This window comes from Tamandua tetradactyla, chromosome 14, assembly GCF_023851605.1.
Source record: "Tamandua tetradactyla isolate mTamTet1 chromosome 14, mTamTet1.pri, whole genome shotgun sequence".
Classification (NCBI taxonomy): Eukaryota; Metazoa; Chordata; class Mammalia; order Pilosa; family Myrmecophagidae; genus Tamandua; species Tamandua tetradactyla.
In genome coordinates, this window is record NC_135340.1 from 76,520,793 (window position 1) to 76,536,620 (window position 15,828).

General features: G+C 36.7%; 1 protein-coding gene across 6 annotated transcripts in view; it reads right to left on the reverse strand.

Moving 5' to 3' along the window:
• ICE2 (interactor of little elongation complex ELL subunit 2) overlaps positions 1-10,410 on the reverse strand; it is a 98,550-nt gene extending 88,140 nt beyond the window's left edge. For 3 of the 6 annotated variants that reach the window (XM_077128077.1, XM_077128081.1, XM_077128082.1), the window contains exons 1-4: positions 10,278-10,410; positions 9,170-9,288; positions 7,189-7,293; positions 931-1,192 (exon numbers count right to left, since the gene is read on the reverse strand). In XM_077128077.1, the coding sequence (XP_076984192.1) occupies positions 931-1,192; positions 7,189-7,293; positions 9,170-9,210 (408 nt within the window). In that variant the 5' untranslated portion in view covers positions 9,211-9,288; positions 10,278-10,410. Of the gene's footprint in view, positions 1-930; positions 1,193-7,188; positions 7,294-8,402; positions 8,496-9,169; positions 9,289-10,261 lie in introns of those variants that run through there. The other 3 variants (XM_077128078.1, XM_077128079.1, XM_077128080.1) reach the window with 3 other exon arrangements.
• Positions 10,411-15,828: the final 5,418 nt, after the last annotated feature.

Here is a 15,828-nt window from a genome sequence, read left to right on the forward strand (position 1 = left end):
TTGGATAACAATTAATTCTCAATCAGTGCTCTATTAATTTGGATTTAAAGAATCAAGTCTTACATTCAAAGCAGAAACAACAAAAAAGTTAATAAAAATCATTACATAATAATGGTAAACTTGTTATTAAAAATACCACAAAAATAGAAAAGCAAATTACTAACACTGCAATACATGCTTAGGGATTAATAAGCTTACTTATAAGATGTTCTTACGATAAAAAAATGGCAAACACTACAATGGAAAAATGGGCAGGCAATACGAATTGTCACAAATGAAATAAAAATTGCTCAGAGGACACTGAAAATGCTCATTTTCACACTATTCAAAGTAAATTAAATTAATGCAAAACAACAGACCGTCCTTTTTCACTAACAAATACAGGCGAAAAAGGTAATGTCCAGGATTAATGAAAATATTTTTTAAAAACCACTTTCATACAACAGTGGTACAAACAAATTGAACTTTTGACAGAATGATTTGCCAATATGTAGATGTAGATCAAAACCTTAAAAACATATGGTCCTTGATCTGGCAATTTCATTTTAAAGAATTTATTTTAAGGAAACAATCACAGACATACACAAAGACTTTGCTACATAGATGTTTTACATAGTATTATCTTTATAATCGAGAATTTGGAAATTATTTAAATGTTCAATAATAAACAACTGGCTCAATAAACTATGTAAATTCTATTGCTACTACTTAAAATGAACTGCAGTGAGATAAACTCAGAAGTAGGGCAAAATGCCTGAAGCATTAAAGAACCAACAGAAGAATTAAGAGCACCAACATGCCCTCAAACTCCTTAAAATTCAAGCTGTTAATATGATTGCTTGATAAAACCAAAAAAGTCAATTTAAAATAAAAATATTTCCTGAAGAATTTTTAATTTTTTTTACTGTAACTGAAGAATAGAATACATACCAAGTATTGCAAATAGTCATTTTTATTTACTCCAACAGCTTTGGAATTGGAAGTAATTTTTGCATACTTAACCAACAAGTCCACATAAGTTTTCTGTTCTCTCTGGGAGAAACGAGAGAAATGAGGATAGGGAACTCTTGGTTTTGGAAGAAGAACCATTCCAACTGTGGTTTTAACTTTTTCCTTTGCTTGGGCTGCTGAACTAACTGCCGGCTCATTTTCCACAGAACTTGCTGAGGCATTCAGATTTTCTCCTATACGTCTGGAAAAAAAAATACAATCACAATTTTCACATGAAGATTACTATCATGGAACTTTATGATTCTCAATCACCAAGGAGAATACAGCCTGATTAACACAGTAAATTCTGGATTATCTTCTAACTCTGCCACCTGCATTTTGACGTTCAGTTTTTTTAGTGTAGATTAAATATTCTGCAGGATAAGACCATATTGCAAATTCACCTTCAATTACCTGATGGAGAGGAAGAGGCAGACATATTAGACTAGTCACTCAACTTGAAAGTTTTTTTCCTTTTTATTGAAAAAGGACAAACTGCTCCTGCCATTTATATATGCAGGTACCTCGTGCTTACATTTTATTGCAATGCACTTCCAAAAAATGCCTAACTTCCCTAGTAAGATACACAAGTTAAAACAGTGAATGAAAATCTCCCACAATAAGATACACTGAGGTTACAGACTTCAACAAATTCACTGTGATTCTAAATTTTGTGGTTTCCTCTGCTTGTCTTAAGAATTTCTTAAAAATTCCAAATGAGTACTATATCTTATGAAAGCAGTGATGGTTCTAGAAAAGTTATGCAATCCTCTTATCAATCCTGCAGCACATGCCTGGATCCATGACTCAAAAGCAAAGAAATTGTCTTTATGTGTTTTATGGATGTAAAAGAGAAATCTGGTCATATCTATAGTGTAATGCACTGGAGGAGGAAGTAATGAGTAGCTGGAGAATGTTACCATATCTATTTATGAAATTTTGCCCCTTTACTTTATGAAAAAAGATAATCTAAAGGTCCACAAAAAACTACATTTCCTTAGCCAGCACTGAGTTCTGTGACTCTAACTTCTACCACAGCCACTGTTTCCCATGAGCTGACTCCAAACTAAGTAACAATTCACAGAATGAATTTCACTCATTAAGTGAAATTAATGAGTGACAGACGTCTGTTGATTCACTCTTCATTTCTCCATTTGCTAATGTTTAAGTGACTACCATGTGTTAACTGTATGCTACGTGCTGGAGATACAACATTGAATATGATACAATCCCTGATCTCCAGGATTTTACACGCAAGTGGATCACACAAGTGAATGGGGAAGAAAGAAAAGTAAATACACACATGAATTCAATGTGACCATGGAAATTCTCAGGTTTCCAAACTGAACACGCTGAACCTGTGTCTGAGAATAATCTTAAAGACATGATTAGGGAATAAGAAAGAGAAAGGGGAAGGGATATCCAGAGTCATGTTTCTATATAGGTCAGTACTAATTTTTTAGGGACATTCTGGAAGCCTGTGGGTGCATGTGAATTTTTACAACAAAAGGAGATGGGAGTAGAGATTAAGGCATTTAGAGACCAAGAATACTAGATGCCTATAACGTATAATAGTGGCCTGCACAGTGAAGAATAAAGGCCTGCACAACTTTCAAGGTCTCCCTTGAGTCTTTCTCTTATCATATACAAATAAGTCTGGACTGTTATTACTTATCTGTTACTATCTTAATAACATATCTTACTCTTTTATTTTTCCTGTGAATCTGTTATGGTTTAGCTTATCTTTTACGTCTCTTAAATCCAACCTTACTCATTTTAACTGGCACATCTTACTAAAGTTTTCTACAGCAGTAATATCTATGTATTTATATCAATTTAATATAAATTATATATAATATTTATAATATAAATATATTATACATATTAAACTATTTTACTATAAATTATTTTTAATTTCACTTCTACATGTATAGGGCATTATGTAATGTTTAAAATTAACTTTGTGGTTATAAATATCTATGAATCTTATTTTAGGCTAATAAAGGACATGTTTTATTTCTTATAACTGTTTGCTATAAAGGAGGAGGGTTTTAGTCTGATAAGGGTGAGAATTACCAGTCCCGATAAGTGTCTGGGCAAAGGGGGAGTTAAGTCCAACTCAAACCTACCAGTGATTGTTTTAAATCGAACCTACAATGCTAGAATAAATGTAGTAAACATTCTAAAAGATGAAAACTGAGTTTTTAAAAAAAGATTTATACCCCAAAATTAAAGCAAAGTATTTAGAAACATGCTCTTCAGAGTTAAATTATGGCTGAAAAATTAATAAAGAGAAGAGGTTAGTAAATGGGAAAAGAATTTTGGAAATTAAAAGGAGGATGCTTTGGGTCAGCTCTGAAAATAAAGGTGAAAGAAGACATACTTAGCTACTAAACTTTCTCCAGTAACAGTATAAAAATAAGCATATTTTAAGTTAACAAAATGAATATTAACTGCTGATCTTGGGAGAAGGGTATTACAGCAAATTGATTTCTCACTAGAAAATGTCTTGAGAGCTATTCAAACCTAAACAGCATTGTGCCCATAACTCTTTAACAATACTGCTTCACAGCTGTCGCTCTGAATATGAGAACATGTCTGTCCTTGTGGCATAAACTGGCAAATTTAATTAAGCTTCTGCAGCAACAAGATGCTGACTCAGATATGTCAGCACAGGAATGTCAAGAAACTCTAGCAGTTTAAATTGCTACATTCAGCAAAGAATGAAATGGCAGCACATCAAGATCATTTCAATGTGCAATACTGTCAAAATCTTCATCAGGGTGCAAACCAAAAGCATCTGACAGGGTTTTTCCTACCCACATTACAGCATTATCTTTTATTTCATTGGATAGTTTCAAGTTTCTCCCCCTCATTTTGTCAACTATCTATTCTCCTTTCTTACTTAAAGTTTCTATGAAAAAAGGATAGAATTCAAAACTTAGTTTCTTATACTTTAAATCTACTGGTTTGAGCAGATTCTTTAAAAGCAGAGCTCAGAAATTATGTTTCTACCCTCCATCTAAAATCTACCTATGGCTTCTGAGTCTTATCTACTTTTCTATTTTAAACCCGTTAGAATTTCATAATTTTCTATTGTAAGCTACTTTTCCTCTTGCTGGTCTAAAATTCTGTTATAAATCACTGACACTAGAAATTTCAATTTTAAAAAGGCAAATTAGGAACGTATAGTTAAATGTTTACAGTGATTATTCAATATGCACGGCTCACAGGATATTTCAATTTTCTCCTTTATTCTTAGGTTTACTTTCCAAATATTCTACATGAAGATATTTCTTTTAGGTGCTTCACGGAAATGCAGTACCATATTAATTTCTTAACATTATTCATATGTAAAAACACTATTTAATCTGTCCATTCATTTTACAAACATTTATGAGGTACAGAAAGTAAAAGGAAAGCTTATCATCCTGTAATTCAAGAGTAAAAAGCTTTTCTCTGGTATGGAATAAAAACCACACATTTATGAAAGCAGTATAATTAAAGCTATCAGTATTTTCCCAAAATGTTAGAGAATACAAACAAAAAAATACAAATTTAAGTATAAAAATGTTATATTCTTCCTGTTTATTTATTTATTTTTGCATGGGCAGGCACCAGGAAACAAATCCGGGTCTCCAGCATAGCAGGCAAGAACTCTGCCTAAGCCACCACCGTTGCCTGCCCTCTTTCCGTTATTTTTTTCCATCAAGAAAACAGTTGCAAATTAATACTGTCTGAAAATCTACTTCTTACTGTAAAAAAAAAAAAAACTTAAAAACTTAAGGTTAGGAAAAAGACTGGAAATACAATAATTGTCATGTCTCTTTATTCTTTTCTATACTAAAAGGCAAATAAACAAATACCAATACATTATTTTCTGCTATACTGAAATCTAAAGTAAAATAAGCATATTCCAAGAAAAAAAGATTTTAGGAGTTAAGTATACCCAACTGCCAGCGAAATGTCCTCTCTTATAAAGTTTTGTCTCAAGGAAGCCTGTGAACTGAAAAAGAGCCACTAAAAGAATTAAGAAGCAGTGGCAAGCTGAAGATTAATAATAGATTTTTAGCTTTGAAAGATAAAATCTGACATAAATGTTCATTAAATGGTGGCAGTTAAAAAAAATGTTAAGACAAATATGTTCACTAAATCCCAGGACACTAAGATTGGTGAGTAACTTTTTACTCAAATAAACAAAAGTGATTCTTTATTTGGTTAAGAGTGGAAATTTTATGAAATTATTATCCCCAAGAGTGGTACAAATTGAACAGAAGTAATTTTAAAAAAAAAGTCCATAGGTGCAAATTTATAAGGTGTCCTCAGTATCATCTTACCCTTCTGTAGCTGGCATTAGGAAAAAAAATGCCTCCCACTGAGGATTTCCAGAGGCATTGTACTGAGCTGAGTAAACAGTGATTCTACATTATAGTTATGCAAACATTTATTTTTTGATAGTATTACAAAAGATTTTATAGGCTTTAATGCAAGCTAAAGCTTTATTTAAAAATATAAAAGAGCCTTACAGAACAAAGATTAAGAAATAAATTAAGACTCCTATTGGGCTGCACTTGGGAGGTTACGTCTCATTTGCTTTGATCCTTGGGTCCTTGGGATTTCCACTGGATGAAATCAAAGAAATCTCTCTCACTATCCAGTGGCTGAGGTTCTCCAGCAACTTGTGACTCCCAAGGGATGGATCGTGTATTCATTGATTGTGAAGCTCTTTTCTATAGCAGGAACTCATATATTCTTACTGGAAATATCATTCCCACTGAAACAGAGTATGTGGATACTCCTTTTCATCATTTTTATTGAGAAGCTGGGAAACACTGTTCTTAGGCATTAACAAGATCCAACTCAATTTCTACCTTCAAGTTGATCAGTTAAAAAAATTAGTCTTGAAAATGTCTGTGTAATAAAACTTCTGCTTATTTTCTTACGTGAACTTAGCTATTCATCTGATGGACTAAAATGTCTCAACAACCACGAGTTCACTGATGATACTGAGAGAAGCAGTTTTAATAGAGTACTGAGGACAGAAGTTGGATTAGAGTGGGGTGTTCAGTGAAAGGCAAGTGCAATGAGATTTGCAGTAACTTGAAGTATAGCTAGCACATACAAGTCTCTATAGAACTAGGGCTGAACAGCAGGAGAGGTAAGAAAGAAAGGGAATATGGAGTCCACAGATTTATTTAAGACAAAAAATCTTGAGTATGTTTATATATTAATCAAGATGATTAGAAATGGGAGAGAAGGGAGAACAAAGACACAGGAGGAAGATGGAATGATACTTGACAGTTAAGGATTCTGAGAAGGCAAGAAAAGATGGATTCTCATTCACAAGCAGGTGCGGGCTGTGAAAGAAGAAATAAATGCTTCCTCCATCATAAAAGGAGAAGAGAATGCATGAAAGTAAATGTTGAACTCCCCTAAGGGAACTCTGTAATTCCTCATTTAGCATATTTGCACACTGTTCTCGTAAACCTGATTACTTGATTTTAAGATTTATCCATAATAGATTATAAACAGGCAATTAAAAAAGGAAAGAAGAGCTGCTTACAGACAGGTAAGCAGTGAAAAGTTATATTATTACCTAATAGAAACCTTTGGCAATTTGGAAATATCTATTAAAATATAAAATGTATATACCATCAGGCCAAATAATTCTATTCCCATGAATTTATCTTGTAGAAATAATTACCCGAAGTTTGTTTATAATTATTTAAAAAAAGAAGAACACCAATATTCAGCAATGGAGGACTGGGTAAATGAATTAAAAATACATGTATATAATGAAGTAATATGCAACCACTAAACAGCTTGAACTAATACAGAGAGACAAGGAAAGATAAATAAAATATCCTTTTAAATGACGAACTAATGAAGAAGGACAAGGAAGGATAGACAAAATATTCTTTTAAATAAAATCACAAACTGCCAAAGTGTTTTATTGTATGATCCCATTTTTGTTTTAAAGTGGTAATATGTAAGTATAGATATATATAGTACTTCACATAGGGAGAAAGGTCTGAAAGTATATATACCAATGTGGTACTATGTACTTCTGTTTCTTATTTTTTACATTTCTATTGCTTGAATATTTACTACTGCATACATACATATGTGCATGTATAAATAGTTACCAGAAAAATAATCAAACATGTAAATAAAAAACCAGATAAATAAGTTTATTACCTGTTAGATAAAATACATAGTTCTTTTAAACTTGGAGCCATGGAATGATTGTTATAATTTTCTCGAGAGAAAAATGTCTTAAGGCCATTTTGGGGGGAAACATCCCTGTGAAACAAAGTAATTTATTTGCATTGGATAATTCAACATTTCATGCCAGACTAAGAAACGTAACAGTACAATTGTAATTTATAACCACTTACCTTCCACCCACCCCCTTTCCTGGACAATCACATTTTAATAATTTTAATTTCACGTACCAGATCTTGAACCTGGATGTTTTACCTTTTGGATAGTTTCTAGCCCAGGCCCATTCTGAAATTCTCGTTTGACCTTGCTTTTCTTTTAGTGCCCAATTTTAAAAAATGCCAGAACACTCGAAGGTAAAAGTATAATGAACAGGGTGCATGGATAGTTTAGTGGTTAGAATGCCCGCTTTTCATGCGGGAGACCCGGGTTTGATTCCCTGACCATGCACCAAAAAAAAAGAAAAGAAGAGGACAATGAAGTGAAAAGGACAACGAAGGAGCAGGGTTCACCTCAGGCTTTAAGGCTTAACATTAAAATGTTTGATTTCTGAAGGAAAATGCTCCCCAACTTATTTTTGTTCCATGCATTATTGTGCCAGGCCAAAAGACTCTACAAAGACTGAATATTCTACCTATTTCCATTAACTTGGCAAATGGAATAATGTACCTTTGCTAAAACCACCCTAAGGTGATAAAGAGACTAACATATTATAACCCTTAGTCAATGCTTTCCATATAGTTAACATCCAATAAATGTTTGCTGAATGAAGGAATTAAAAAATTCTAACACTGAGAACCATTCTTTGGAAGGACAAAGAGTTGCAAGAGTCTGTGGGAAAGGAGTCCTAAGATTTCCACATCTGTGTAAGCCTTAAACTACATTTGGCTTCACAATGTCAGTGGTATATCAGAGAATCTGCACTGTCTCGGAACACAAACTTTATAGTAATGGCAAGGAATGCAAACGTTCACATTTCTTGAAACCTACAATAGACAACAGAACGATCTACTCAAATGGCAATTTCTGGCTGGCCCATTTCAAAACCCAACTAGTATGCAAAAACTCTAGCATATTTGCTTCATACTCATTTCATACTGTACTTAAAGTATTTATCTGAAAAAACAATAAGATATTAATTGTAAAAATTAGAATTTATTTGCTATGTACTAGTGAAGAGTTTTTATTACCTTGTCACGGTGCTGTATCTGTGATGTCTCATTAAATTTTAAGGTTTTCGCATATACACAAAGCAAGTCATAGGCTGCAGAGACTGTGAGCTCCTTGGGGATGGGAATATTGTGTGCAACAAACAAATACATATTGAGCAAGTACTGATTTAATCTTCTTTGAGATAGGTACTATTTTAATCATCTTTGTAACCTCTTATGAGTCTTATATCCCTCTTGGTTGAAGTGGTGCGCAATAAATGAATGTTGAATTGCTTTAAAATGACATATGCATTAATTAGACCTCTACAAAACCAATACATTATTTAAATAGATCTTCTATTTGCAAAGTTCTCATACGCTCCTAAAATAAAGTATACAGATTTACATTATTAACTGATACAGACTCTGATACAAAAACAACAACAACAAAAAGCTTGTTTATTTTTAAAAAGAGTCCTTTTATTACTTGTATGGAAATAGGCAAGGCTCTTGGACACAAGAAAATTCCAGCATCTCTCCCTTGCTGAGACCAACAATAAATATATGATGGAATGAGACCTAATAACAATCTGAGAGCTTACTATTGGTCACATTAGGAGTGGAAGTGCAATCAACTATAACTCAAAAGTGCTCAGTATGTGAAGATGAGAACAGGGTAAATTCTGAGGCCCTGAACTGTCTATGTCTTTCAAATTTCTTCAGGCCCAAATCCCTCTCTTTCCGACTCCAACCACCAGCACCCCCTTCAATCCTCTTCAAGAGAATAACAAACAGACGCAACTTACCAGTTCAGTCTTGGTTCACCCGAGGCCATCTTGGAGCTCATTCCTAATATTCTCCTCACAAAAATGCTGCCTGGCAGTTTAGGCTCCAGCTGAGACAAGAGGAGAAGTCCCTCCAGAATCTACGCTCACCCAAGGAAAAACAAAAAGACAAAAACAAAAGCAGGTGATTGGCTTGGCCAGGTGCTGTTAACTCAGGTGAGGAAGATACTCTCCTCAACTCCTACCCCCAAATGATTCGGCACCCGACACAGAATACAGCGAACAAATGAATGTCCCCAAAGTTCTTTGTACCAGAGCAGAAATGATAATGTAGACTGAGTTCTCCATTTCATTTATGGCTAAGAGTGACATTCTTAAGACACTCGCTGAAACAAGGAAATAGGAGCTGAAGCATCACAGTTTGCATACGAGTTCACTTGATGGCATGGAGCTGTAAATTCTAACTCAGCTGTCCCCCCACTCTCCCTTACTACCAATATAAATCAAGCTTCCGGTTTCCCAATCACACGCCGATACGGGCAGATTCTGTTAGGTAATGCAGGACAAATGCTCCCTGAAGATCAAGAATCTCAGACCTGGCGGGGCCTTTCGAAGACGGCGTCACATTTGAAAGAGGCTGAACTGCAGGTAAGTTACGCGACATTTCACAGGGTCACTTATGGCATGATTAGTACTGTGAATCTGGTTTGACAACTCCCTGTTAAGTATTTTCCCGGGGTGAAGTGATAAAGCGGTATACGAGAAACTAGCCGTCACATGTAACATTCTCCGGGCACACCACGCAGCTGACCAGTTCTCCCTCAATCCCCCTCTCAAACTCCACCGAGCGTGGGGCTGAGGACGAGGGAGATGATGAAGGCAAAGGAAACGGCTGAGAGAAGGGGGACGAAAGGCGAAGGGAACGGCTGAGAGAAAGGCCCAAGAAGGGAGATGAGATAAAGGCGCTAGCATAGCGGGGGAAGGAGACGGCGCCAGAGCGGGCAGGGGGCGCTCAGAGGGGGCCGCCATGTTCCCTCCTCCCGTCCCGCACGAGCGCCGCGCCGGTGCGGCCTCCCGTCTGCGTGTCAGCTACAACACAGCCTTTCCGCCCACCTCTCGTCAGCCGTACCTCCGGCCGAGGCCAAAGCCCCAACACTTCATCCCGCTCCTCACATGGGTGCGCGGGGCCGGGGAAAGGCCTCCTTTAAAGGACGTAGACACGCCGCCTCGGCCCTGCGTGATGACGTCGCCGCGACGGAGAGGGCGGGGCCTAGCTCCTGGCAAGGGTTTACCGCATTGGGCGCTTGATTTGTCAGCTGATTTGAAGAAGTTGGGTATGTGCGATGCGGGACGAGGGCATTCTGGACAGAAAGACCAGCACGGGGAACTGCTTGAACCCATTGCCTAAACAGAATCTCGTTTGTGTGCCATCAAAAAAAAACATGTTCTAAATTTTGGAATGATTTCTGGAATTACTAAATGTTGTTAAAAATCTCCCTTGAATACAGATACCTTTCAGTAGCTCATTTAAGCCGAAATGCAAGATGTTTGAGGGGCAGTGAAGAAAAAAGGTTTGGAAAAACAGGTTGATTGCAGACCACGGTAGAGGAGTTTTGATTTTATTACGAAGGCTACAGAACGCTTGAGAAATGGGGTGGGTGGGGAAACTTATAAGCAGAGGAGTGATGACTTGGTAAAAGCTGCTACAAGAAAGTTTACCTGGCAATTTAATGGATTGGAGGCAGGAGGCTGGTTAGGAGACAATGCTTGCATGCTTACATATGTTTGCAAATCAACTGGTGCAATGTCTGGCGCTGTGAGGTAGCATTTGTTATCAGGTGAGCTGTGTGGTAGGAACAGGGATGAACAGTTAACGCCAATGTAGAAATTCAGGTGTGGAGTGTTATCTTACAAAGCATGCAGTCAGGGAGAGTTGGGAATTCCTGTCCTAGTCTTTAATAACTGCTGTAATTGTTTTAAAACTCATGCTGCTGCAATGTACCAGTCATAGTGGTGTATGGTAGCATCATCAAACATGCCCTGTGTTGAGATTCCAGATTATCATCAAACTGTATGCTCTGGTCCCGTGTATCTGCGTTTGGGTAGTTGCAAGATAGCACAAAGAATCAGAATTTTTAGAGGCAGAAGGAACTTGGAGATTATCTAGTTCAATCCTCTCCTTTTTCTGATGAGGAAACTGAGGGCCAGATTGTCAAGCGACTTTTCCAGCATCACATAATAAGAGAGAAAAATTGGTGTTAAGATTCAGTTCTCAGAACTTTTGCTATTACAGTATATTAAGTATAGCATCCTTTCGTCTTTGATACCCTACCTTGTAAACCAAAAAACTTTAGGTGAAAAGAGCACTGGCTTTTGGAGTCCAGCAGATGTAGGTTTGTATCTTAGTGTTCCTGCTTCTTAGCAGTGTGATACTAGGCATGTTGCATCTTGTCTTTGAATCACAGCTTTCTCATCTGAATAATGCAGACAGTAACATCTCACTTACAAGATTGTTGTGAGAACTAGGCGTATGTAAAAAGTACATGACAAGGAATCAGTGTTCAACAAGTGGAACTCTAGTATAGACTTTTTCTGCTGAAAAAAATTAATCAACGGAACAGTGAAGATGGCTTTGTAAAGCAGTGATTGTAATACAAATAAAAAATGGTATAAATATGCACACATATATAAGTTCTACGTGAACACGAGAATAATTTAGAAATCACTTCAGAGAGAAAAAGTAATTGAAATTGTTTCTTGAAGGATCAGTAGTAGTTTATTGGGCTTAGAGGGGGGTGTGAATTTTCAAGCTAAAGGAAAGCACATGCGAAAAGCACAGTGTAAAGCATCTCCACCCCTTCTGGGGAAGGGGGAAAGGCTACTGTGTTGTTTGGGGGAGATGGAGGCCTTTGCCTGGAAAGGGAGAGAAGGGCCAAGATGTGTTTTCATACCATGCTAAAGAATTTGTACTTTATTCTTTGGGTGACGGGGAACCACTGTGCCTGTGTGTGTTTCAAACAGCTTTATTGAGGTATATTAAACATATCATAAAGTTCACCCTTTTTAAGTTTACTGATTTTTAGTAAATGCGCAGAGTTTGCCACCATCAACACTATCAAGTTTTAGACATTTCTGTTACCTTGAAAGATCCTTTGTGTCCTTTTATAGTCAGTCCCCATTCCCAACCCCTGCCCCAGGCAACCACTAATTTACTTTCTGACTCTATGGATTTGCCTTTTCTGAGCACCTCATATAAATGAAACCATACAACATGTGGTCTTTTGTGACTGGCTTATTTCTCTTAGCATAATATTTTTAAGGATCATTTGTGTGGTAGCATGTATCAGTAAGTCCGTCACTCCTTTTTGTTTCTGAATAGTATTCCATTTTGATAATATAAATTGGCTATCCAAATGAATGTTATTCAGTGAGTGGACATTTAGATTGTTTCCATTTTTAGCTGTTATGAATCATGCTGCTATGAACGTTTGTGTATAAGTCTTTGCGCAGATATGTTTTTATTTTAGAACCTTAGGAGTGGAATTGCTGGGTGGTATGGTAATACATGTTTAACTTTTTAGGATACTGTTAAACTGTTTTCCAAAGTAATTGTATCATTTTATATTGTGGATTTTGAAGCAGAAGAAGGGTTAGGGTTCCCATTTCTGCTAAATTAAGAAACACACCCAGAAATTGAATAAGCCCATTTAATTTTAAAATAATTTACATTATTTTAAATGTGTTGAGTTTATAAAATGTTTCATCTGACTAAAATTTCAAAAAGAGCTCTTAAAACTTTAGCAAGCGTCTGGCTAAGTGAAGTTATTGTAGTTGTTAATAGATGTGTATTTCTTTTTTGTAGACCAAAATACGAGACAGATGTGCAAGATCATCTATTTTCTTTTATAAGGACTGTCATTTTCCCAACTCTCAGCCAACAAGCTTCCTTTGCTTGATTTGAGGTGATCTTGGCTTTAGAGTGTATAGCTTGATAACTACTTCACCCAGGTATTTTCAAAATGAGAATCCAGAAGAAGCTCTCTAGCAAAGAGGTTTCAGTCTAGTAATTGATTTCCGAAATATTGGGAAAATTATTGTTGCTAATAGCAGTTTGTTCGAATCAAGCTTTTCCACAACAAGTGGTGTTTCAAGGGGGAGGGAATCATCATTAGTCCTGAAAAACCAGCAAAACGATTTGGCCCAGGAAATGCTGTGGCAGAACAGAATGGATGTTCTGTTCAAATTTTTATATGCAAAAGATAACGCTTTCTAAAAAAAAATTCTGTTGGGTCCTATATTACATGGTCCATGGTCTGAAAAAGACCCAGAAGTAACTGTTGAGCTGAATACCGGCCTACGTCTTCCACAGGGAGAGGTTAATGATAGCAGAGATAATCCCAAGCAGGAAAATTTAAAATTTGTTTATTTTTGTCTTTAGAATGTAATCCATATTTCATTATGGAGGTAGAGAGAGAATGATAGCACAGAGCCATTGACAGATGAGGCAGCTGTCCCCACAGAGAGGAAATCATCCTGGAATTTAAAATAGTACATAACAAGTCCAGTCCACTAAGTGGATAAACAACAAATGGATTGCTGAAAGGTGACTACATTTTACTGGAGTCAATGTTTCTCCTCCTATGGGGAAAGAGCCAGAACCAAATTAAATGTAGAAAGACTAGTTTCTTACCTCTTTACTCCTATACCAGAGGTAGGATTTTCCCCAGCTCCTAACTGGTGGTACAGCGAAAGGACAGAGTGCTTATTAATCTCCTAGAAGAGGCTTCTGCCACTACTGGGAATCTAGGCTTGCCTTAAAAATTGGGAGAGAGGCAGAAGTGGTATGGGGCAGCCATTCAATATGACTCTTCTGGAGTCCAGGAGAGGTGTCCTGACAAAAATCCCCTCCCCTGCCCCCATGTTTCTGAAACTCCTTAAGCATGGAGACATCTTTTTTATTCTTCCTTTCTCTGGCCATTTATGTGACATTAATGCCTTCTCTTGGGCCATGGCCCCATTGTCAGTTTCTTGTTCAAAGAGGGAAGCCAAGGAGCCGAGCCGAGCCACGTCTCCGCACACTAGTGGTTCCCCTCTGCTCCATGTTAGAAGTGGGAGTCTAATTTTCAGGGGCTCAATTGCTTAATTGTGCCCCATGAAACAAAATTTAGTAGCAACAGTAGCAACCAAGACCTTCTTGTGGTCGGGTCTTACTGATTTGTCTGTGGTTATTGCTTTTGTTTTCTTCTCTGATACTTCTAGTTCAGTAATAACCTGACACTTGCTCTCCTTTTGAATTTTCCCTTGAAGTCATTATAAACAGAACTGTGAGTCCTTCTTCTACATTTAAGCTGAGCAAGCTAATCCAAGATGGAGAAGTAAGTGTAAAACACTATTTTTAGGGAGGAGTTCAGGCATAGGTTGGGCAAAGGTCCAGAGGTGCTGGATTACTTACTTTGAACTCCATCGTTTTCCATTGATTTCAATTTCCAGAGACAGTGGGAAATGGAGAATATAACTATGTAGAACTTGACAGTCTATGAAGATTTTGCATGCATAATCTCTCATTTTTCCTTGCCCCAGATAGTTGGCAGTAAAAACAGGATTAGGAGCTGTTTTGGTGCATGCACAGTTTTGGGGATCAATTCAAATATTCATTGAGTTCTCCCTGTGTGCAGGGGACGCACAGGTACTGCAGTATGTATGTGGAGGAATATACCAACTCATTTCCTTTATTCTGACTTCAGAATATCCTACGTTAACTTGAATGTCTTTGAAGGTTACCTAAAAAATAACTTACGAAGTTTTGTACCGTTAAAACAGTGTGATACTTAGTGATGTTAAATTTATCAGTTCATCCCAAGTACTGTAATTGAGAGAAGGGGTGGGCTGGAATTGGGCACTGACAGCTCAGGTAAAGTCAGGTTTTTAGTCTTTGGAATTTCTGACATTCCATTTTAATGACGTATAAAGCAAAGGTGACAAATATACTGTGCATTTAGGATTTCTCCCTCCTACACTCAGGGCAGACATCATTGATCAGTCAGAGCACCCTTTTCCATCGAGACAGGAAGCAGCCTCAGAATCCTCAATTCTGCATTTCAGGCAGCTGCTTCCATTCAGTTGACTTTATCTTTCAAGTTAAAAATACTTTTCTTTGCCATCTCTGATTTAAAGGATAGCTTTAACCTCACAGACATTTTTTTTCCCTGTAAAATGAAAAGTAAGGTTTTTTTAAAAAGTACTATACTACAGACCAGTGCTTTTCAAATTTTAATGTGCATCTCAATCACTAGGGGGATCTTGTGCATCTCAATCACTAGGGGGATCTTGTGAAAACTATATATAGACTCTGATTTGGTGTGTCTCACTGGGATTCTGCATTTCTGACAAGGTCCCAGGTGATGCTGATGCCACTGTTTAAGGACCACGCTTTGAGTGAGCCAGGTTCTCCTAGCATTCCCTGGAGCCAAGATGCTAATCTGGAAGAGTGCTATAGAAAACTATGCACAATGTAACTCTGTAACTAAGAAAAAGAAGGGAAACAAGGCAAGTGTTCCATTAGAAGCTGAAGTTTTATTATAGGATAACAGTACATAAAGCACATCTAAAATTGATGTGTTCAATGCACTTTTAATAAAGGTAATGTAATATTAAAGGTACAGTTTCTAAGTACAATATAA